At 37.6% G+C, this 23,504-nt stretch overlaps 2 protein-coding genes across 8 annotated transcripts in view; both read right to left on the bottom strand.

The window, feature by feature from the left end:
* Nucleotides 1-319: 319 nt before the first annotated feature.
* Nucleotides 320-8,192, bottom strand: THAP1 (THAP domain containing 1). Its single transcript, XM_045821910.1, has 3 exons — nucleotides 7,903-8,192; nucleotides 4,622-4,817; nucleotides 320-4,057 (listed from the first exon to the last, which is right to left on the bottom strand). The coding sequence occupies exons 1-3, from the start codon at nucleotides 7,971-7,973 to the stop codon at nucleotides 3,686-3,688; spliced, it is 639 nt and encodes a 212-aa protein (XP_045677866.1). The 5' UTR covers nucleotides 7,974-8,192; the 3' UTR covers nucleotides 320-3,685.
* A 3,916-nt stretch (nucleotides 8,193-12,108) lies between these two features.
* The window catches only part of RNF170 (ring finger protein 170), a 30,070-nt gene continuing 18,674 nt past the window's right edge, over nucleotides 12,109-23,504 (bottom strand). For 5 of the 7 annotated variants that reach the window (XM_045821902.1, XM_045821906.1, XM_045821904.1 and 2 more), the window contains 3 exons: nucleotides 22,324-22,397; nucleotides 18,358-18,468; nucleotides 12,109-13,589 (listed from right to left, as the gene is read on the bottom strand). In XM_045821902.1, coding sequence (XP_045677858.1) covers nucleotides 13,320-13,589; nucleotides 18,358-18,468; nucleotides 22,324-22,397 — 455 coding nt within the window. In that variant the 3' untranslated portion in view covers nucleotides 12,109-13,319. Of the gene's footprint in view, nucleotides 13,590-13,897; nucleotides 13,999-14,093; nucleotides 14,144-18,357; nucleotides 18,469-22,323; nucleotides 22,398-23,504 lie in introns of all 7 variants that reach the window. The other 2 variants (XM_045821907.1, XM_045821905.1) reach the window with 2 other exon arrangements.

The following is a 23,504-nucleotide window of genomic DNA, read 5'->3' as shown; positions in this document are numbered from 1 at the left end:
GTGGCGCAGCGTGGGGAAGGGAGAATAGGTTGTGGCGTTAAGTGCCATCAACTTTTCAGGTTCGTGGAGATTTAGGTTTTCTTGCATTCAGGAAAAATTTTCATGTTTAGTGCCTTTAGGGCAATCTGCAGACTTTAAATGGTTTAAAATTTATTTTTACCAGTTATGGTAGTTACGGAGGGGAGCAGGTGGGAGGTCCTCATGCAGACATTCCAGAACTTAGTTATTAATATTGTAATTTCTCGCACCAAAAATCGTTAAAAATTAAGAGTTTACTCATCTACTTTAGGATATTTAAAAAATAAAAATTGTCAACAAATTTTGTGTTGAAAAATATTTATCACTAAGAAAAAAATCTCACTAGAATAAAACCACACCCAAGGCAAAAAAGATAATCAAGACATGGAACGTGAGAGAATATTACTTTGAGCTAACTTCCCTGTGAAGCTCAGCAATCGTAATTGCTTTTGTCTGCAAAAATCAGTTTGCTCTTTGATATTTTTCTTTCACATCAAGGAATGTATTTTAATACACAACTGTATTAAACCATAATGCCCAGAAACACGAATTACCCCAGACAAAATCAATGCTCTTCATTCACTGGTCATCCAACTCACTCCCCAACATTAGCAAAAATGATAACCAACCAAATCTGTTCCCTTTTTCTCCTTTAAACGCTACTCATGGCCGGCTGCCTTTTAAAAATTCTGGAACACAAATGGAGTTTTCTTTTTACAGATCATGTGGACTTTTAAATACATTATTTTATGTTGCTTACTATTTATAAAAGTCATAGGTGTTAGGTATGTGCATGTGTATATAACTGTTTTGATAATGATCAGAGAACATTAATTTAACCTAAAAAAATCCATGCCAAGGGAAATTTTCATTTGCCTTCACCATTATTGTTGTACTTCTAAGAAAGGGACTACACATTACTGTTAAAGGAACACAATCTCGTGTACTTAGGTTTCCAAGTAAAAAGTTTTGCTAATAATTTTAGACACCACTATTTCTTTACTGCAATGACAGAGATATTTTTAGCACACATAACAGGTATACAATTAGTAAACATTTAAATTATTTTACAAAAATTTAACATTTCTGTAATTTGGAATTTGACAAACTATGCAGCAGTTCAAAGTAAGTTTATGTTTATATTATAAACAAGTATAAACGGTGGCAACTAATTCCATTCTAACCCAGAAACCCATTTTAAAGAATCTGAGCAGAACTGCTTACGTGTAGATGGCAGAGTTCAGGTGACCACTGTCAGAGATACTTTACAAGGAAATTTCTTCAGGGTTAGCAGTTGGGCTGGTGTTCAATGATTTCTAAGTTCCTTCTAATTCTAAAATTCTTTGATTCTATAGTTTTCCTAGCAGTTCAATTAATAAACAATACTTCTTCTCACTATTAGTGACAGATTATGTCACACATAGGTGAAAATTTTATACGTTACTATATATGTTTAAAACAAATGTTCAGAATATGCTGCATTTCATACGGATCCTCTCCTGATTTGTTTCAGATTGAGACCTTGTCCCTTTTTCTGAATGAGTTTCATTATGCTTGAACATGACCTACTGTAGCCAAAACGTCTCCTTTTCTTGACAATGTCATAAGTAGTACAATAGACAAAATGAATTATAAAAACATTCAAATGTTACATCTCAAATTCAGAAACAAGCACTTGAACCTAAAAATTCCTATGTTAAACTATGATAACTTGTTTATATGCAAACAGTTGGTATATGTGTTCTTGCTCAGTTCTCTCCAAACATGGATTTACGTCTATTATGAAAAGGAAGTAGCTTCAGGTTGAATCATAATGCTAAGATGCTAAAAGTAATTATTATTACCACTTTTACAGGTCAATTGTTGGAGTGCTGGTTCTGGGGATGCACACGCACGTGCGCACACACACAGATTTTCCTTTGTGTAGGTAACAAGTTAGATAAATATCTGCTTTGGCAAAATATTACCCACATACCTTCCACAAACTGCTACAGAGATGAAATGTAAAAACAAACTACTTGGAGAGTTTGCAACTTCCAGAAACCGCGATGAGATCCATGAATAACTGGAAAAAGTCCTTTGATTCATTAGAGTGAGTTCTACATAGCGTCTAGTAATCTTCTAATCAAAATTTTCTATTTTTGAAATACTGGTTCATCGAAAATCAAATCTCCATAAATCAAAGTACTATCCAGTCACAGCATGGCAGTAAATTACACTGAAAAGCAGGTCTACAAAAGACACTTCTGAACATCATTGTTTTACACCTTTAATACTGCCTTAAAAGGTTTATTACTCAACTACCTTAGCATACTTTGAGATATAAAATAATTACAGTTGAAATAGTTACTCTAAATCTAAGTAAGTACGTACTATGGCAGTATTTGTTTACTCAGAACACATTTCATTCAAATATATGTAAAATTTATCACAAAGTCAGAATATAATTCACAGTTTGAACAGAAACCTCAGTGTTTAAATCTTAACATTCAGGAAAATAAACAGTACATATTAGGCTGCTTCTGAATACAAATCACTCATTTAAATAAAATGGGATTTAATATCTAATTTGTGTTAAAAGTAAAGAAATTGCCCTGGCTAATGTGGCTCAGTCTGTTGGAGCATCGTCCCGTAACTGAAAGGTTGTGGGTCCGGTCCCCATCCTGGGTGTGTTAAGATCCCCGGTCTGGGCGCACGTGAGGCAACCAACTGATGTTTCTCTCCCTCTCTTCTTCTCTCTCTCCAAAGGCAAGGGGGAAAAAATGTCCTCAGGTGAGGATAAAAAAAATTTTTTTTAAAGTGAAGAAAAACATTTTTATGTGAAGCCTTGACCAAAATCAATTAGTCAGGTTCAAGATTACCATATCATGATACAAATCAAACTCTATTGACACAACATGTTCGTTAGAGACTTGGATGCAAAAATAACTTCAGGTGGGGAACTTAGGGGTAATGAGAGAAAAAAGCATACCACAGATGAGGCCCTCATTTTTATTACTTCATGGATAACAATGCCTACTTTGTTACGGTGGGAGGAAAAAGAGGAGCCCACTTTTTAAAACTCCATTCATTATATAGTTATTTAATCATATTAATTAGGTATGAAATGACTACAGTTTCTGCTCTGAACATATCCTTTTTTAAAGGGTTGACTTGCCACATTACCTTTGACAAGTGATTAAGATAAATGAATCTGACTTTACAAATAAGAATGTGCGAATAAGGTTATATATATTCTGAGAAGTTTGATCTAACCCATACTTCTGATTTAAAATATAACTTAGTTCTCTCAATAAACTAATTTTAAATTTTAAACTTAAATCATCCTTACTGTACTGTTCTCATTCTCCTTCCTTTTTATTTTTACATTATTTCTATAAATACTCAAATTAGAAAACAAAAACCCTCAGTCTTGAAACCAACTTACACTGGTGCTCTGAGGCTACTTTATAACTTTTAAAATATTTTGTTAAAATGTAAAAACCCTGAAATTACAAACAAAAACATTAACAATTTTACAGTATATATCTAATTTATTTTTTTAAAAATATTCTGAATTGTTTTTATACAAGTAATCAAGTGTTATTTTTTCAGATGAAACTCCTTTATAGGCTAGAAGAGGGTGTGTGGTATTGCCCCATTAAAAACCAATACAAATTCCTTTTTTCTATGCTGGTACTTCAACTATTTCAAAATAGTTATCTGGCAGAATCACATAACCTCTCTCTGTTATGTCTTTCTCCTTCTGGAAGTGTACAACCTCCTTTAATTTTTCAAGCTGTCGTTCTTGTCTTCTGCATCGCTGCTGTGTAGTCTTGAGCTTCTTTCTGAGTTTTTCAACTTGCTGTTCTAGCTGATGAATCCTTTTTCTCTGGTGCATTGTATCCTCCACAGTGTAGTTGTGATCACAGAAAACCGAGAGATTGTCAGGGGTCTGAAGAGGAGGCATCAGTAATCCAATAGCAGCATCGACCTGGGAAATGGGGGGTGTTAAAGGAGATGGGGGAAGCTGTTCTTGTGGCTCCAGAAGATCTTCCTTCTAAAACAAGAATGCAGAGTATGTTTGAGTTTAGTAACTAGAAATAACAATTTGAAAAATTTATCTATGGAATTTAAGAAAATTAGATTTTTTATATGAATCTTGGTAAAGAAATATTCCAAAATGAATGAGAAAAGAGTTTAAGTTTTAATTATACTTTTCTACCAGAAGTAGAAATGGAACACAAGAAAGAGGTAGAATGGTAAAATTTAATGAACTGCTAAGCAGTATTTAAAACTGAGGAGAAAAATACTTTGAAACTGAACTGTCACTGATGTAGAAAAACAAAAACTGGTCAACATACAAGTAGGTGTGTGGCATGATCTTAAAAGTAAATTACAAAGCTTAACTGAGTTTCTTAGTGTGAGGATATTTAACTTTTATAAACTGTATTTTGTATTTTTTAAAAGAATATCACTGTTAACAGTGGTTATTTACAAGAGGTGTTAGGTTTCAAAGTAACATTTGTTTTCTTAACATGACTCTGAATTTTCCAAATTTCCACAATAAACACATTACTTTTAAAAATAGGGGGGAAAGCCAATATTGAAAAACAGATATTACCTTGTCATGAGGTTCAGTACAAAGAAATATTGTGGGTACAGCATTCTCTTTCAGTAACTTGTTGTTGCACTCCCTCTTAAAGCAATCTGGAGTAAAGTGTTCCGAACAAATACTGCTATACTTGGTCGGCTTAAAGTTTTTTCTTCTGACAGCAGCCTCCCATTCCTTACAAAGACTGGGTCGAGTAAGAGGAAACCTAAAGATGACATAATTCACTTCTATTACCTTATTTTTTATTATAAGGCACATCCAAACTTTCCTGCTTACGAAAGAACTATCTTACATTGGTGGTAACACACTGAGGAGTAATCAACACACTAGTTCTGCTTTTTTTTTTTTTTTTAATTAGTTGTGCCTTTAAATGGACTTGTTTAAAAGATCCTATGACTAGCCCTGGCTGCTGTGGCTCAGTGGATTGAGCACTGGCCTGCAAACCAAAAGGTTGACGGTTTGATTCCAGTCAGACACAAACCCTGGGTTGCGGGCCAGTTCCCAGTTGGGGCATACGAAAGGCAACCAATCTATGTTTTCCTCCCTCTCCTCTCTCTCTAAAAAATAAATAAATACAATCTTTAAAGGAAAAAAAAGTATTTCTTATAGAAATCTTAACTGATTATATACGGTAGTTATAGGAATGTTGGATACAATGATATATACAATCTAAATAAGACAAGCCAATTAAGAATTTACAGGATGTGCCCTGGCTGGCATAGCTCAGTGGATTGAGCACAGGCTGCGAACCAAAGTGTCGCAGGTTCAATTCCCAGTCAGGGCACATGCCTGGGTTGCAGGCTATGACCCCCAGCAACTGCACATTGATGTTTCTCTCTCTATCTCCCTCCCCTCCCTCTCTAAAAATAAAAGCCACGTTGGCGGATGGCATGTGTGCAGTGGGAAGAGTAGGTAAAGAAAGGTTGGGGGTGGAGGGCCCATGTGCCTGATACTGTTTCTCCCTTTCTCCCCTCCTCCATTACCGTAAATAACTTTCACAGACAGATACAGGTATTCCATGCACATCTAAATACACAAGAATAAATCATGTGGCTCTCTTACTTCTCTAATTTATTATGGTTTAACTTTTTATATTGAAGACACTAAAATTTCAAGTAAAATACATACTGTAGGGTGAATTTGTATTATTTTACCAGTGACTTCTGCACATTGTAAAACAAAATTGCATGTTTATATCTACATGCTGAGAAAAAGAAGCTTCTGGTTGTCTTAGAATCAGAAACTAACAAACATGACAATTAAATTTCAGTTGAATTGCAATGACAAATTTAAAATGTTTAATTTACCTCTTAATCTATTGAAATGTTTGTTAGGACCAGATAAAGGGAGGTAGGAATAATTTAAATTTGCTGTGATTTTATTTTTCCAGGTCAGAGATTTATTAAGTTGGGGGGATTGGAAAGAAGCCAAAGAAGGATGTTTCTACTGTATGGTCCAGTCTCTCTTCCAAAGTATGCCAGAGCCTGGCTCCGCCATTATCCTGACGGTCTAAGAGATGTTTACGACAGTCCCTTTGTCTACTCTTCCCACTACCACTACATAGAAACTGGGGAAAGAAACACTCTTAGAAGATCCCTGCCAGAAATGCAAAAATGGCTTCTGTAAGTACAAACTACAGTAGCAATCCCTGGTAAAATCCAGGACCTAGGGCTTCATGACTCGAGGACTATGAGTGCTCAGGATGTCTGCGAGGTTCTGTCAAGCTCTTTCTCATCTCCTCTTCCAAAGCTGTTCTTCTAGATAAAGGATGAGATGTAGAAGGTCAGTCCTTCTTTCCATTCAATTGTTTAACAGCCAGCAGAAACTCACTATTTCTGATGTGTGAATGCCCTACCAATGAAGGGTAGGGAAACTACCTCACATTTTTAGATTCCTTCTGCCCTATCATTAGAATGGGGAGGCAGAAAACTGAATGAGTGTGATGGTGTCACCCACCATCTCGTGACCGATTCCCCATGCTGGAGAGATCAATTCATCAGCTTTCAGAAATTCCAATAAATCAAGAAGTAATGTTAAGGTATACTGAACTGAATTCTGGAAGTGTTAAGTGTCCTATTCCCTTCTCTGAAGAGGGAAATATCAACACTCAAGATCTCCCTATGCATTAGACACTCTTATTTCTCTACGGTCCTTCTCGTACTATACCAAGAATATAAAAATGCACCCACATCTGTTGTTAAACATAAATGACCCCCACAAAAAATTGAAAAAAATATTTTGCTTGTGTAATTATTTAGCTATGAAGAATTCATATAACTTACCACTGGTTCTAGTTTAATTTCTTACCTATCGTTTATAGTCGGGAATTCTTGCAAAAAAATCAACGTAAATGTAATAAAATCTGCAAATACTGTACTGAATTTGGCTGAATAAAATTGCCATCGTGTCACATTTTGCAGACATTTGATTATCATTGAGTCACTTCCATTCTAAGGTTTTCTTTTCCAGAGAACATTTTTCCTCTAAGACTGACTGCAGCACCTTTTGGATAAAACAGTCCTGAAAGATGTGGGGCAGGTTCTTTCCCAAGGGCTTCGTTTATGCACCAGTAATAGCTCATATTGACCTTTATTATGGCACTTGATCATGGTCCGTAGTATTATTTTCCATGTTATCATCATCGTGTACTGCAAACATAAACTATTAATCTTAGCAGTACCACAAACTGCCTCAAACTTAAGAGGTCCTTAAAGGTTGGTTCCTAGAAACTCGCCCATACACATCCTCCCTGAAATCCTGGCCAAAAACCAGTCCTTAATGATGTTGGCCTCCCAACCACCGCAAGGACGAAAAAGAGTGACTTCTTTTAATTTCAAATTTACTTCTAAAGAGTTATCACCACTTGGCTTCTCCTTGACCTGATGGTGAAACCCAAATGGCTCTTGGCCTGGAGATCTCAGGACCTGCGGGGCCTTCTGGCATCGCCGGCCCTCCCGCCCCGAATCAGCCAACTCCATGCGGCGACTGAGCCTCGAGCTCACGGCCGGAAATCCCGCATAAGAAACGGTCCCGGATAGCGGTGTCTACAAGCGCCAAGAACGCGCAGCCCGCGGCAACGAACCTGGGGTTCCGACAACCTGCGGACTAGCCCACCGCCCAACCCAGAGCAAGACCCCAGCAGCGCTCGGGCGCACCCCGCCCCTGCCTACACCCCTCTCGCTAGGTCTCGCGCGGACACGCGCCTAGCTCTGGCTCCGCCCCCGAGCCTAACCGGTTGCGCGCCCCTGCACGAGCAGGGGCCGACTTCGCGAGGCGCGAACCGCACTTACTTGTGGAAAGAAACTGGCTTATCCTTATCATATCGGTTTTTGCAGCCGTAGGCGGAACAGGACTGCACCATCCTTCCGGTTCTCAGTCGTTTCACTTCTTTCGCCCCAGCAGGCAGGTGAAACTGTTATCAATGTCGCTGCTCTCCGCTTTGACACCCTTGCTTCTTCTGTAGGTTTGGCCAACAATTACAGTGATAATAGCCGTACTTGGGGGTGACAGATGTGCCCGTTTTGTTGTTTGCTTTAGCAGAACGACCACAACCATCCCCTGACTCCCATCTCCAAGATGGCGGAGGGAGCTTCAATCTCACCTCTCGCGAGGAGTTCGTCCCTGCTGTCTCAGATTAGCCTTGAGGTCAGAGGTAACGTTCCCTGGGAAGCAAGCCATTGGCTGAGGCCCGGCGTGTGATGCCACGGGCTTAGCGTCACTGAAGTGGGCGGGCCTTTGGCCTTCCGGAAGGGAGAAAGGAACGCCTGGGTAGAAGAGGTCTGGGGAGTGGAGTGTGACTACCCCGCCTTGCTTCGCTCCGCTACCTTTGTTGGGTTAATTTATCAAGGCCTTTTAGCATGGAGTCTGCTGGCTTAAAGGAGGGCAGGTGTAAAGCTGAAGACACTGGGTCATTGCGCCAATTTCTTTAAAAGAGTGGTCACTGATCATATGACTTGTAGAAAATGTTGATGCAAAGAATCCATATGCCCATTAATGGTTGATGGATAAACTGTGGTATAGTCATATTATGGAATACTACATAGCAATCAAAATAAGCTATGACCCATATTCTATGGATGGTTTTTACGTGATCTTGATTAAGCCAGAGACAAAATATACTATGGGGACAGAGGCAAAGAAAGAGGACTTAGGGGATGAAGATAATGTGTCTTTTGACTGAAGTGATGGTTAAACTGTGTTCACTTTATGACAATCACATGACCTATACTGATTTATGTTTGGAGTTCTACCTTACTAAAACAGCTTATTAAGCAAACAAGGGCCACGTAAGATATGCAAAACTGCCTTTTTAAAAAGAGAATGAGAGGTTTATATGCTCAATTGATCTCATTTGACCCCTTCAATAAATATAAAAAATGAATATATGCCTTAGTTTTGTTATGTTCACTTGAGGGAAAGACAATAAATCGGGGTAAACTGAGTTAAGTGTAGTTAGAAGTTTGATGTTTTTTGGCCCTGGCTGGGTAGCTTTGGGTAGCTTTGGGTAGCTCTGTTAGAGAGGATCTTCCCAATTTGCCAAGATTACAGGTTCCATCCCCAGTCAGGGCACATAACAAGAATCAACCAATGAATGCATAAGGAAGTGGAACAGCAAAACCATCTCTCTTTCTCTCTCAAATCAGTAATTAAAAAACAATTTTTTAAAGTGATGTTTTTCAAAGTCTAATTCATTTACAACACTTTTTAAGGAAAAAAAATTAAGCCTTCACATTAAAAGAGAAGTTTTATTACAATTATTCTAGAATAAACTTTGTCTTGCCTGATAAACTGAAAAGTAAGCCACTTGTTTTTTAACATAGGAGAGTGCTAAGGACTAAAGATGTTTTAAAACTCATTGATATCTAACAATTTAGATTTTAATTTCTATCCAACTATGCTTTTTTTCTGTAAATTTTTATTTTAAAAAATACCTTAGCATTCATTCTCTCTGGGCCTCATTATCTTCATCTGTGGAGTAAGGTTGTAGGACTAAATGAGGAATTCTTAATTTGGAATCCATAAATGTTCAGATCTTGAATCCCCTGAAAAGGAATCGAAAGTATAGAAACGTGTGTATAAGTGTATTTTTCTGAGGAGCTATCTATAGCTATCATCTGAGAAAACACGAACACCAGCCAATTTGTAAGGGTGCTTAACATTTCTAATATTCTAGGATTAGTGAAACGAGACTAGTTTTCATGTAGACAAAAATCACAGGTTTTTTCCTAAGACCAATTAGAAGAGTGATTGTTTTGATTAGAATATCAAGTATTTTTAAAGTTTTTAAGTTTTTGTGTTTTTAAACAAATTAAAATCTAAAATATTAGATACCAATGAGTTTAAACATTTTTAGCCCTTAGCCCTCTCCTACATCCCATATTACGTTCCCTTCAAAAGGCCTACCCTGTATGCCACCAGTCTGATAAAAAGAATAAGGAAACTATCCAAACATGCTCCACGTGTTCACTCCTCTTGTGCAGCAGTGTGGGTATGGGACCAGTCAGAGGATCCAGGTGGATGAAGGTGACAGTGACTGGTAACATCGCAAATTGCTTGCAGTCAGGGCTCAATGCTTAAATACTTACATCAGGAAAATGGTCTGGTTCTGACAGAACAAAATCTCATCACTGTCTTTATATCTCTGTGATTGTCAACAGCCCGTACCGCATACTGGGAGACAAGTCTTAGGGCCTTCAAACTTTGAGTGCCCTTTCCTATTCTGACCCAGTCCCAGGTCCCTGGGGTGCTCTTTAGCAAAACAGGAGAGCCTGGGTACATTCAGTGTTACAAAGACAAGGGAAAGAATGTTGATGCAGACATGAGGGCACCGACTCAGAAAAGGTCATTTCAGTTATCGACTATGCAACTTCAGTCATTGAACACACACTCAGAAGAAACGCGGGTGGGGAATCAGGGCACAGGCCTACTCTCTGATTTCATCTCCACCCTTCTTGTCCAGATTAACACAGGTTACCCAGGGAAGCAATTTTCCTCAAAAACAAAAATGTTTCCACTTTTTACATTTAAAAACATCTACGGAAAATTAATTAGAAGTGTGATGAGACACTGGATATCCATTAGTGAAAAAGAAAACCACTGCAACCATTATACTGAATGCTACTTCAGGAGTTCCAAATTTCAAGGCAAACAATACCAAAGAAACAGGAAGATGAAAGCTACTTTTTAATTTTAGATATGTTGCTTTTATTCAAAAGAGTAGGTGTTTGACAAATTCTTAAATCACAAAGTCTGAATCAAACCGTCGATTCTCTGCAACTCTGTGAGGTAGGCGTCTGCACGGCCACAGGGGTCAAGACAGTTCTTTCCTCCCCTGTTGCTTTCAGAGGCTGAGAGTGTGGGGGCCGAAACCACCGCTCAGTGGGCACTGAGAACAGCTGTTCCCTCCGTCTTGTTTTCCATCAACCTGCCCAAGTTACCTGCTCCCAGGGTTGGACCATTTGTTTTGGTGACAGTTACATTATTGTTTACAGAGTCCAGATTGTTGCTTTGATTTATATGATCTCACTCTGAATCATAGAAGTATTACTATGTTGAAAACACTGATTGACTCATTTTAAATGCTCTCGGATAACATCTGCATTTATTATCAGTGATCAGTACAGACACATAATAAGCAGGTCTACAATTCTGAAATACCCACGTGTTCCCTTTTCTATTTAATAAGACTTCTGATAATACAGTGTTTTTGTATGTTACAAAAGTTGATGTAATACACTTCTACCAGTAAAGTCTTACAAGAATTCCAATATTACGGTAAAATTATTGTAACTAGAAATGTTGACACTTGAAGCAGAACATGCACAGAAAAAGAAAGCCTTTAAAAAATGACATTTTAACACCACACCAAATTTGCAATTGGTAGGAAATGTATTTCTAGTCTAATATAACAAATTCCTGCTCCTTAGCTTTTAGAATTGGTAGCTGCAGCTGAAATGTTTTTCTGTGAAGTGTGCCACCCTACTAGATGTTTGATTTGGAACTGCAGATTTAGGATTTGTGAAGTCTTGATACGTCATCTTTGTAGACCTTCTTTTCTTTTTCTTAAGTGTACCTAAGCTATCTTACTCCAGTATGTCCCAAAAGACTCCAAGGGACCCTGGTTTCTCTCTAGTTTCGCTTCTTTGCAATAACCCTCACATTTACCTGAACCCCATGCAGGAGTCCTATTGAGTACAATACCAGTTCAGTCACTTATACCTTGGTGGTTTCAGACAAACCAAAAACCTGTCACCAGTAACAGGGATTTCACCTGTGAAAAGGAAGACACATGCCTTCTTCACATAACTGTTTTAAGCATAAAATGAAAAGTATGTGAGAAACTGCTGTAATTATAATGTGCTATATTTAAGCATTATTGTTTTTCTCTCTAACAAGCAGCAGCTTTGTCCTAGACCCAAATTAGAAAACAGTATTATTATTCAGCATCTTATCAGTCGATGGCTAATCTAATTTGGGAGACTTCGATAGATTTGTTCTTGGCCTGTCTATACATAGGGAGGCTCACTAGCGTGTGAATAGACAATATGACTATCAGGTGACAGAGCTAGCAGCCCTGGGCATCAACAACCTCCTGCTGTCCAGTTTGCTAATGAGTAGTGCCAGCTGAGGGAACTGGGATTTCGTAATACTTGTGGTTTTGGTTCTTTTCAAACAAAACTGCAGAAGAGAGCGTTACACAGTAGCAGTTAAAAAAAGAAACCAATGTAACCTTCCTATTGAATCACGTCTGACATTTGCTCATTCTGCACCATCTAGGGACAGCATTACAAGTTTTCTGTCAAGAGAAAACGAACCAGAGTTGTCCATTCTGTTACTCTAGTTCACCATAATTCCTCTTGTCAAACTTAAAATCTTCCTAGTACTCTCCTAGTACCCTCTTTGATGCTCAAGCCATGAAAAACCACTTTTCTCAGAAATGCATCAAACTACTATTTGTTTACAGTATTGCCCAGGTTTCTGAAAAAACATTCCTTTTACAAGTTACTTGAATACACTGTTCCTATGAAAGGACCAAACTCTGGTTTACATGCCATACTGAGAACATAAGTATGCTGGCTGGACATAAATGTCTTACACCTTGTTAACTCTCCCAGTGTTCTGTAAACCAGAATGTGAAATCAAATGATAAAGTTCAAGGTTCTTTGTTCACTTTCAGCTAATAACAAAGACTTATATCAGAATAGAAGAGCAGAACTGCTCCAAATGCACAAAACTTAGTACTAAAAAAACCCACTTTTCCCCTGATACTGTGTAGTATTTTATTTAACAAAAATATTTAGATGAGTCTCATTGCAATATATTATCCTACAGGTGCTCACTGAGAAGGAAACATGGGTAAAGTGTACATTTAATACTATCTTACTATACATCCCATTAATCTGAGTAATTTGGGGGAAAAGAAAGATATGAAAGCATCCCTTTTTATATAATTTCATGTTTTTTCCCCAGAGACTTTACAAACAACACAATCAAGACAAAGTTGTAAATTATTATAATTCTAACCTTAATATCAGAACCTGCAACATGTAAAAATTCCAGTCATATATTGCTAGGTATTTGCCAAATAATAATCAAATGTCTGTCATACAGCAGTCTTCAGTTTGTAAGATAATATTCTAACGCTGTATGATACCATGACTCCTTTTGTTTGATTGTACACATTAGCTCATATTTCAGTAAACTTTTTTCACCTGTTTAGTCTCTGTGTTATCACTTCTCGATACATAATAGAGATGTAGATAAGCAACAAAAAAATGACAAAGAAATCATCTAAAAAGCCCAGAATTCCAAACAAGGCTTCAGGTACAAAATCTAGAGGTGATATAAGATAGAAAAAAGCTCCCATTAAACAAAGTATTATCCTGATACGGAACATCCAGAAAAGGCCACCGACTGAAAACATTTCCCTGAATGCATGCCTCAGTAAAGTGGGTAGATCCATAATTCTTTCCATAATCTGGTAGGGGAAAAACAAATATTATGATTTGGCATCTAATGTGTCACATTTTAAAATAATATAATTTTCTTACAATTGTGCAAAGTTAACATGAATTAAAAAGTTTCACCTATTGTTTGACCATTTTTTCTAGTTATTCATTTTATTTAAAAATAGTTCTTTGATTACTAGCTTCTTATAAAATAGGCTTTTTATTGCAGATAATTGAAAAGCAATTAAAATGTCAACAAACTTATAGGACATATAATAATGTAAAACAAGTTATTTCTAATTTGAGTTAGTAAAAAAAGAAAAAATCAAGAACCTACTGTATAGTATTAGGGTGAGGCTTGAGCTCAAGTCTCAGCTTTAAAGTCAGAGAGATCTGGGTGGGCCCTGGCTGGTGTGGATCAGTGGATTGAATGCTGGCCTGTGAACCAAAAGATCACTGGTTCAATTCCCCGTCAGAGCACATGCCTGGGTTGCAGGCCAGGTGACCAGTTGTGGGCGTATTTATCAATGTACCTCTCACACATTGATGTTTCTCTCCCTCTCTGTTCTGCCTCCTGTCCCCTCTAAAAATAAATAAACACAATATTAGAAAAATTTTTTGAAAAGTCAGATCTGGGTTTGAATTCAAAATCAATTACTTATTAGCCAGGTGACCTTGGGGAAAGTTGTTTAACCTACTAGAGTTAAGTCAACAATTGAGTATTTATGTACCAGGAGGACTTTCAAAAACTGAAAGAGATATTGTATATAAATGGCCTTTGTAAGTTGCCAGACAATATATAAATATTATACATTAAAGACATCAATATTAATGACAGTCTAAGAATAGCAATGAAGCTGATCCCTTCTGAGGATGTTTATTCTGCTTAGCTAGAATTTAAGCAAATTCCTAATTGCTACAAAGATTTTTGGAATGCCAAGTACTACCTTTCTTGAGAATGATTAAGTTCTAAATAGGTACAGAAACACATAAATTACTAAGTTTTTACATAAATGAGCATAATTTTCACAGCTGAACTTTAACAAAAAGACATACATTACAAAATTATCAGATATGGAAAGCAATGAAAATTATAAGATATGGAGCACTGGCACCCTCATACACTGTTGGTGCAAATGTAGAGCCCCTTAGGAGACGGTCTGGCAGTTCCTCAAAATGTGAAACACAGGGTTACGACAATATCCCGCTACTGCACAGCGAGGCACATACCCAAGGGGAATGAAACATACATCTACCTAAAAACCGGTACAGGAGTTAACGGGAGCATTATTTATCATAGCCTACAAGCGGAAACAACTCAAATGTCCATCAACTCATGAATGGATAAACAAGATGAGATTGCTTTGTCCATAATAAGCAATGAAGTACTAGCATAAGTGACACAGTCAATAATATTCTAGACATTATGTACGGTGTCAGATGGGTCCTAGACTTATGGGGCGATCACTTTGTAAGTTACATTAGTGTATAATCACCATATGGTACACCTGAAACTAATATAATATTGTATGTCAACTGTAACTGAAAAACAAAAAAATACAACAAAAAGCAATGCAATACTGAGGTATGTTATAACATGGATGAACCTTGAAAACATTATGCCAAGTGAAATAAGCCAGAGACAAAAGGCCACATACTGTATGATCCCATTCAAATAAAATGATGAGATATCCAAAAGAGCCACATGTACAGAGATGGAGAGTAGACCAGTGGTGCCAAGGACTGGGGAGAGGGGGAGAGGGAGAGGAACTGCTAAAGCTTTTGGGAGAATGAAATGTTCTAAAATTATATCATGATGGTAATTAGATTCTATTTACTCTAAATGTACTATAAATCATTGACCTGTATACTTTAAAACGCGCATGCATATGGCATGTAAATTACATCTAAATAAAGTTATTAAAAAGAAAAGATAATACCAATATCTAACAGGGTGGGGCAAAAGTAGGTTTACAGTTGTGAGTAAATAAAATTTATTCTATTATTATTAATTCATTACTGTATTCGTCTCCATACGAACAACCGTAAACCCACTTCTGCCCCACTCTGATTTGTATGACCACGAGCAGGTCAGCTACTCTCTGACTGCGGACTTCTCATTTGTTCTGCGGAGCTGTTCGCTGGCCACACGATCTTAGCTCCCGTGTAGTGATGACCCGCCATGACTCTTCAACATATCTTACTTTTCAGAAGTTGGCAGATACAAGACAAACTGACTGGAGGAAGGGAATCACTTCCTGTGGTCTTCCACTGCCCATAGTTCAGCTATTTTTAAGAGTCTGTATAAATAGCATAGATCCAACTCTGTGTATATATTTATTGATTTAACAAATGCCAAATAAATTGAGGAAGATGGAGACAAAAAATGGGAACTGAGCAAGTGATGAGAAAACAGTTTTAAAAATGCAATGTAAAGAAAATCTTGTAACTCCTTTTGGAAGACTAGCCACAAATGAACAAAAATGGTCTTTTTAGAGTCATTTCCTTTATTAACTTCCTATTCTCTATGGAAGAAACTAATATTTAAAGCAAAACAGCTACACAGTTTTCACAAGGTCAATGGTAAATTACTTTAAATATTCTAAGAATAATTTTCTGTCCATTATTAGCTATTTGTTACTGCTCATGTGGTATTTATAAAATCTATAATTAGACAAGAAATATGAAATGAGCTATTAAGAAATGTTTGTGTATTAATCACAATCTTACTCTAACTTTGAGGTAGAATATCAAAGAGCTAACTGTCTTTATTATATTGTAACATCATCACATACTAAGCTTTCTTACTTGTTAACTATAAATTTGACACACAAAAATAAGAACTGAGCAATGGTATGCTTCACACTTAAATATATGAATGAATATCTTAAAATTATTATTATCATCTTCAAGGTCAGTGGCAGATCTTGAACTGGAAACCCTGATTTCCAGTGGCTCACTACGGCCGTCACTGGAGGGTGTGTTACGAAATGGCTGGATCGAGTAGCTATGGAAGACAACAGTGGCTGGGTTACGTTCCCCTTTTGCTTACACATCTAAAAGATTCACCCATTATCATTCACAACAGATGAAACTACCTTTAAATGTTCATGACATTACAGAATGAGGAATACAAGCAAAGGAGCACAGAGCATGGCTGTGTGCTACTAAAATATTCTAATAGCTTATAGCCTTGGCTGAGAGCAACAGTATCAGTTCTTACCTCAAGAATAGTTTATAAATTGACTCAGCACACGCTGAGGGCCTACTACATTCCAGACACCAAATTTCACGATGAGAATTTGGTACTGACTAAAATACACGGTCTTTGCTCTCACGGTGCTGTTAGCCTATGGAGAGCAAGCCAGGGAACTAGGTTTGAGCACTGTTTGTGACAGATGCTGGGCAGAAAACGTGCAGAGGGCAATAATGGAGAACACCTAGGCTGTTGGGGAAAGCCTCTGGGGGAAGGCTTATCTCAGAACTACCTAAAGGATGAGAATCACCCATGAGGAGAGCAGAGCGACAAGCGTTCCAAACAGGAAATGGCACAGGTAAAGGCATATGTGGAAAGACTTGGAGCTTTTCTGAGAGCCGAAAGGCCAGTGTGGCTGAGGTGTGGTGGGGCAGGGGGAGAGTGGCACAAGATGTTGGGGGGCGGGGGCCAGGTCAAGCAGGGCCTTGTAAGCCACAATAAAGAGCTGGCCCATTATTCCAAATTATTCCAAAAATGGCAAGTTTTAAAACCCAAGAGCATCACGGCCTTATTTTCAAAATACCACTTGGATTGCCACGCAGAGAACAAAGTCAAAGTGAGGAGGCCATGGCAAGTGACCTAAGCTGAGATGATAGTGACTTTGACTGATACGATGGCTCTACAGACACGGGACATTTTTATAAGGTAAAAATGATAGGACCCCTCCCCCCCGCCCAAAAAAGAAAAGGAATGGTACAACCTACTTATAGATCAGATGAGGAGAATGGAGGAGAGGAGGAGCTCAGAAAGAGCCCCTATGCTGGGGGAAGGGGATCAGTTTCACGTTATACAGGTTAAGTTTGAAAGGACTAGGGGGCATCCAAGTGGAGATATTGTACCCTAAGCAGTTGGATATAAAGTCTAGAGCTCAGGGGAGAGTCTGGGCTTTCTGCCTACTAAATTTGTACTCAGTGTATTCTGGTTTTTGAAATACATATCCAGCCATACACATACTTGTAGAATTTCTTGCTCTATTTTAATAAAACTGGGATGAGATAATAAAATGTGACAGTTTTCAATCTACCAAATGCCTTTTTTAGGGTTGGGGTCAACTGTAGAATTAATGTTATTAAAAAGAGTAATTTGAATAGCTAAGAGGACACACAGGGTTACTTAAGAAAACATTTCAAACAGGGGCCAAGGGAAATAACTTAGAGTAAAACAGAATTGTAAAACGCTCTCCAGAAGTTCTCTGGTGTTTCTCATAAAATCAAACCCTATTTTAGAATCACATAGGAGTTGATAATTTTATCTTTACCTCAGATTTTTCCTATTGATTTTTTGCTGGCACCTCTTCATAAATGACTTTTACAATACCTTTTTTTTTTTTTTTAAGATAGAAACACTGCAGTCCTTGGGGAAGCTGTAACTCAGTGAATGACAATGATGATGGAAGGAAGGACTTCACCCCACACACATGGACAGTGAGGTTTCTCACAGTCGAAGAATATTTGTTGGTAAATCTCACTCCACAAAAGAGAAGTGTCATTATACTGTAACTGTGTTCCCTCTAGCTTTGTACCTGCTGTAACTTTACTTACAGATCTGGGCTGCCCTGAGAATCTCCGGTTATAATCATTAATATCTTGATGCAACGATACAACATCCTGAGACTGGTCATGGTCACTAAATACTGGTAGCAGTAAAGTTACCTGTTTAATATAGAAAGAAAAATTGTTATACCTTTCTGCAGCATTAGTCTTTTCATTTTGTGTTATTCAATAAAACAAGGAAATCTTCGGAATTTATATTTCACTCATTTTCTTTAATTAAGGCAACACAGGGGAGGAAAGGAAGATTACTGCCTACAATGCAATCCAATGCAAATGTAATTTGAGCATCTATAAAATTAAAGGGGCATGTTATCCAGACACTGGTTCTAGTATTTTCCAGTTCACATCAGGGAGAAAGTCAGTAACTCTCTACAGTTCAAGATACAAGAATGATGAGAAAACACTCAGGAGCAAAGTCGCTGCTATTTGAAATATCTTTAGATATTAGCAACCGTCACACAGACGTCAACTTAATGCAAGGACTGGCTCTCAAGCACCTGGCCCTATTATAGTCAAAAAAGGTAATTTTTTTGTCTTTTTCTGACTGATTTCTTTTTTAAGTATATTTTATTAATTATGCTATTACAGTTGTCCCAATATTTTTACTCCCCTTTATCCCCCTCCACCCTGCACCTCCCCCATCCCCCAGTTCATGTCCATGGGTTGTCCATATAAGTTCTTTGGCTTCTTTGTTTCCTACTCGATTCTTAACCTCCCTCTGTCCATTTTATACCAACCAATTATGTTTCTTATTTGCTGTACAAAAAAGGTAATTCTTAATACTGTTACATGTTATGTACATTAAACCCTTTTTCCTCCATGGTAGTGGTAAGGATACACAAATGTCCCAGGGCCACATTCGGGTAATCTGAAGACAACAGACCACGAAAAGCCCCGACAGAAACGGTCACTGTACAATGAGATGGAGATGGGGAGGAAAATGGACAGATTTAGGGTTAAATCCTCTAGCTGTTGCTTTAGCCCTTCCTCAGTTCAGCTGTCAAATCAGGAATGCCCATTTCTCAGATGCTGTCCAAGCAGCCAAAACAAAGGAGTGCACATACTGTTGCCTCTCCATGCATTTGTTAATAAAAATGCATTCTTTCAGTAAGTATTAACTGAGCACCTGCTGTGGACAAGGCACTGTGCTAAGTGCTGGATATACAAATAAAATTTTAAAAATAAAATAGCAGCAGTGGGGGAAAAAAATAAAATACAATTAAAGACATGGCCTTGCCTGTTGGTGATCACAGTCACACGAGAGAAGGGAGGCAGACCTGTGCAACATCCGGATCTAAGGTGCTTTAATGATACTTCAAAGTAAGGACTCCTCCCTCGGGTGTTCAGAAAACTTGAAACTGAAGCCAGCCCTTGAAATGCAGGTTGGTGTGTTGGTGCATGCATTCATGGAGGGAAGTGGTGTGTGTGTCCTAATCAGAGACGTCAGCCTGTGCGTCACTATTGCCAGTGAAACAGGAGGGGAGGCAGGTGTCTGACACCTGTCTTGCCTCCAGATGAACTGCTCCACAGTTAGAAAACCAAAAGCTACCATATTAAAACAACTTCATCTTCACCTTTCTAGCCTCTACCCAATTTATAGGTGGTCCAAAGGATACCACCTGATAAATTTATACATACCCTATGAAAAGCGCGGGTAGTGGAACTAATTCTTTTTTGGGGTTTTTTTTTTTTGAGAAAGATAATAATTTTAATTTTGGACTAGTTGAATTTAAGATGCTGGTGAAATACCCAAGTAGAGATGTCTAGAAGATGACTGAGAAGTCAGTTCTGAAATTTGGGGAAATTTTCAGAGTGAGAAATAAAAAATTGCAAAGACAATTATACTAGTTTCCAAATGCTGCTGTAACAAGTCATCATAAACTCAGTGGCTGAAAACAAGACAAATGTATCATCTTATTTGGGAGGTCAGAAATCCTAGTATCAAGGGGTAGGCATGGCCATGTTGCCTTGCAGGGGTGTCCAATGTCTTGGCATCTCTGGGCCCCAATGGAAGAATAAGAGTTGTCTGAAGGCACACATTAAATACATTGTAACACCTAATCACAAAAACAGTTTTTGGGTTTTTTTTTACATAATGTTTTAAGTAAATCTATGATTTTGTGTTAGGCTACATTCACAGCCATCCTGGGCTGCATGTGGCCCCTGGGCTGAAGGTTGGACACCTCTGTGAGACCACTGGGGATACTCCACTTCCACACCTTCGGTGAAACTAAGTCTTTAACGCAAGGCCTAGGCCTGGGCTCAGTGTGGCTGGCAGACAGCTAAAGATGATGAGAGGTGGTGGTGGCAAATAAGTTTTAGCGTTGACTGCTTTGTGCCACATATAAAATCATCCAGAGAGGCAGTACAAAAAAAACCCCAAAACAGTACTTCCTCCTGACCACGTGATAAAGAGTCAAATGTGAAAGAGACAGAATTTGGGAATGTAGAAGGAAGAAGAGAAAGCCCTGAACCTTCTACACCAAGAGAAAAAGGTAGTGATGGGGGGAAGTAGGTAGCAAGAACAAGGCTGAAAGGCATATAGGAGTGGGCAAAAGTCAGTTTACAGTTGTGAACACATGAAAGAGTTTATTCTTGTATTATTATTATTATTACTATTATTGTATTATTAATTATTGTCTTACTGTCTGTAAATAAACCTACTTTTGCTCACCCCCGTATATCTGTGTGTGTGTATTTAACATAAAACCTAAAAATCAGACAAAACTAAACAATCTTAGAGGTGTATACCAAGGTAATAAAACTATAAAGAAAATCAAGGAAATGCTTATCATAAAAGTGAAATAGAAATTACCTACAGGAGACAAAGGAGGAGTGAAGATTTGGGTGGGGTCCTGAGGAGGCTTCTGGGGCTGATGGCCAGTTTCTGTTTCTTCATCTGAGTGGTGATTATTCAAGTGTTGCTTTGTGATAATTCAGTGAACTGCACTTCTCTGTTTTGTGTGCTTTTCTGTGTGTCCATTATATTTTACAAAGAATTTTTGAAAAATTGTCACCTCTTCTACCATTTTGTTTTACTTTTTGGTCTCTGCGGGTATGCCTGTATACAATGCCCTCTACCGTTATTTTAGTGACGTTGTACGAGGGAGCATCCAAGCTGACATGCTCACTTGGAGACTGTCCATTTTAGGACTTTATTTTGCTCACTGGAAGACTTCCTGAGGAGATACTGTCTTTTTACATGCTCATAACTCATGATCAGAAAGGTGTATATTTTTAATTTAACTGGAAAATAAAATAACTATAAAGGAAATTATGAAAAACTACACACAGCTGAGAGAATGTTTTACTTTGCTATACTTACTAATTAAAAAAACTAAGAACTTCAATTCCTCAGATTTTTTAGTATTCTGCTTTTTCCAGCTTGTCAAAGAAATTGAGAAATGTGGCAATCCCATCTGTGCTGGCATTTCAGTCTTTCATATGTTTGTAAAAACTTACTGCCTATGTCCTCAGGTAGCTTCTAGACTCACTACAATGGTCAAATCTGTTCTGGATAATTCAATGTGATTATATTTCAAAAAAGACATTTAAAAATTATTATTCATTATTTAAAGCTATCTGGAAAAGGCACGTTAAAAATAAATTAAAAAGGAAAAACAATTTTTTTCAAAAGTAGTATAGGGGATATTTGCTTAAACCTGACCAGCTAGTTCAGTTATTCCTTTGCTGGTATTACAACAAAGACTTTAGAGAGTTTGGGAGAGGGTTGGTTCATTTATCATTTGTTTTTCCTACAACCGAAAGATTTCAAAAGAAATTCCCTTTTTTGAGGTGTCTTAAAGACATTAAAGAAATAATATAACATTACAGAAGCTTTGGATAAAGGAAATTCTGTTAAAAATATCAAAATAATTCAGAAGTCAGATACAGAAACTAGAAGATTTACAAAGTGAACTAGCATTTATGATGCCTTCTGGATACAAACATTACCGTTTGTCTACAGATTGGACAACTGATGGCCCCAAGCCATGAACCATATCGCCAGTACGCAATAATGCAGGTACCTGATGGGGAAAAAAAATTAATGCTGATGTTTTAAATATTTGAAATATTTTAACACTATCACCTGATTAATTTTTTTTTTTTACTTTATCCAGCATCTCTTCAGGCAAATCTAAATCTAATAACAATTCCTGGCTATTGAAAAACATTTTTATTTAAACTACCAGTGAATATACAGATATTTTAAGACAAAACCAAGCATGCATTAATTGCTTCAATGCTGTGAAGCTTACTAGAATATAATGCATTTCTCATGTAAAATAAATAAAACATCATTGTATAAATGACACCAACAAATCACAGTCTAAATTTTCTATTCAAAATTACATATGTTACAAAAACACAATTACTTTTTTAGGAGTGTAGAGAGCCACGTTACTTAAGTACACACAGCCTAAAGGAAGACCTCAGGCAGTAGTAGATGAGCTAAGTGTGGAAGCACTAAATTTTAGACCAGAAACAAATGAAGAAGAAAAAATTTTAGACAGTGTCTGATGTTTAAGGGACCAATTTATCTTCCTCTCCTCAGAAAAACTGTTTCTCAGACCATCCAGGTTTCACTGTGAATCTGAACTAAGTGCTTCCTGTTTCCCTCCTACCTCCGGGATTTTCTGTGTTCCTCCTCTTGCTTTAGCAAACTAGCTTAGCTCTCCTATGCTCCTTATTCTGATTCTTCCAGATCAAATAAATGTCCAGAATTCAGAAGAAACGATGGCAAAGTGAGGAAAGTCAAGGTGACACATACTTAAATCAATCAGACTGTAGTTAGATCTTGAACTGTTTAATGTTAAGTACGAAAGGAGTGCAGAGAGGGAGAATTCTCTGGGATGTGTTCTAGAGTAATCTGCAAAGGAGAGTATTTGAACACTGTAGGATAGCAAAAATTTAGATAGACAGAATTCAGGAGGGAGGACACTCCAGGTTTTATGAACAGCAGGAGTGAACGCCAAAGGCAAAAATAGATGGTAAGTGAGGAGACTGGTAAGCAAACTGATGGGCTAAGCAAAGGCTGTCCAAATTGGACATTACAGTGTCTATGGGGAAAACTGGTTCAACAATTTAATGATGAATTAAAAAGCTAAACAATCTTTTTCTGATATTTTTCCCTA

This window comes from Phyllostomus hastatus, unplaced genomic scaffold (genome assembly GCF_019186645.2).
Source record: "Phyllostomus hastatus isolate PE091 unplaced genomic scaffold, TTU_PhHast_1.1 phas_scaffold_46, whole genome shotgun sequence".
Lineage (NCBI taxonomy): Eukaryota > Metazoa > Chordata > Mammalia > Chiroptera > Phyllostomidae > Phyllostomus > Phyllostomus hastatus.
Note: the sequence above shows the minus strand (reverse complement) of the source record. Positions and strands in the feature narration are given on the sequence as shown.

Excerpts from the sequence above, each read along its gene's own strand:
- THAP1 (XM_045821910.1), bottom strand. The coding sequence starts at position 7,973 with ATGGTGCAGTCCTGTTCCGCCTACGGCTGCAAAAACCGATATGATAAG. Across the intron at positions 4,818-7,902 it reads AAGCCAGTTTCTTTCCACAA|GTTTCCTCTTACTCGACCCA; the intron begins GTAAGTGCGGTT and ends TGTCATCTTTAG. Across the intron at positions 4,058-4,621 it reads GTACTGAACCTCATGACAAG|AAGGAAGATCTTCTGGAGCC; the intron begins GTAATATCTGTT and ends TTCTTGTTTTAG.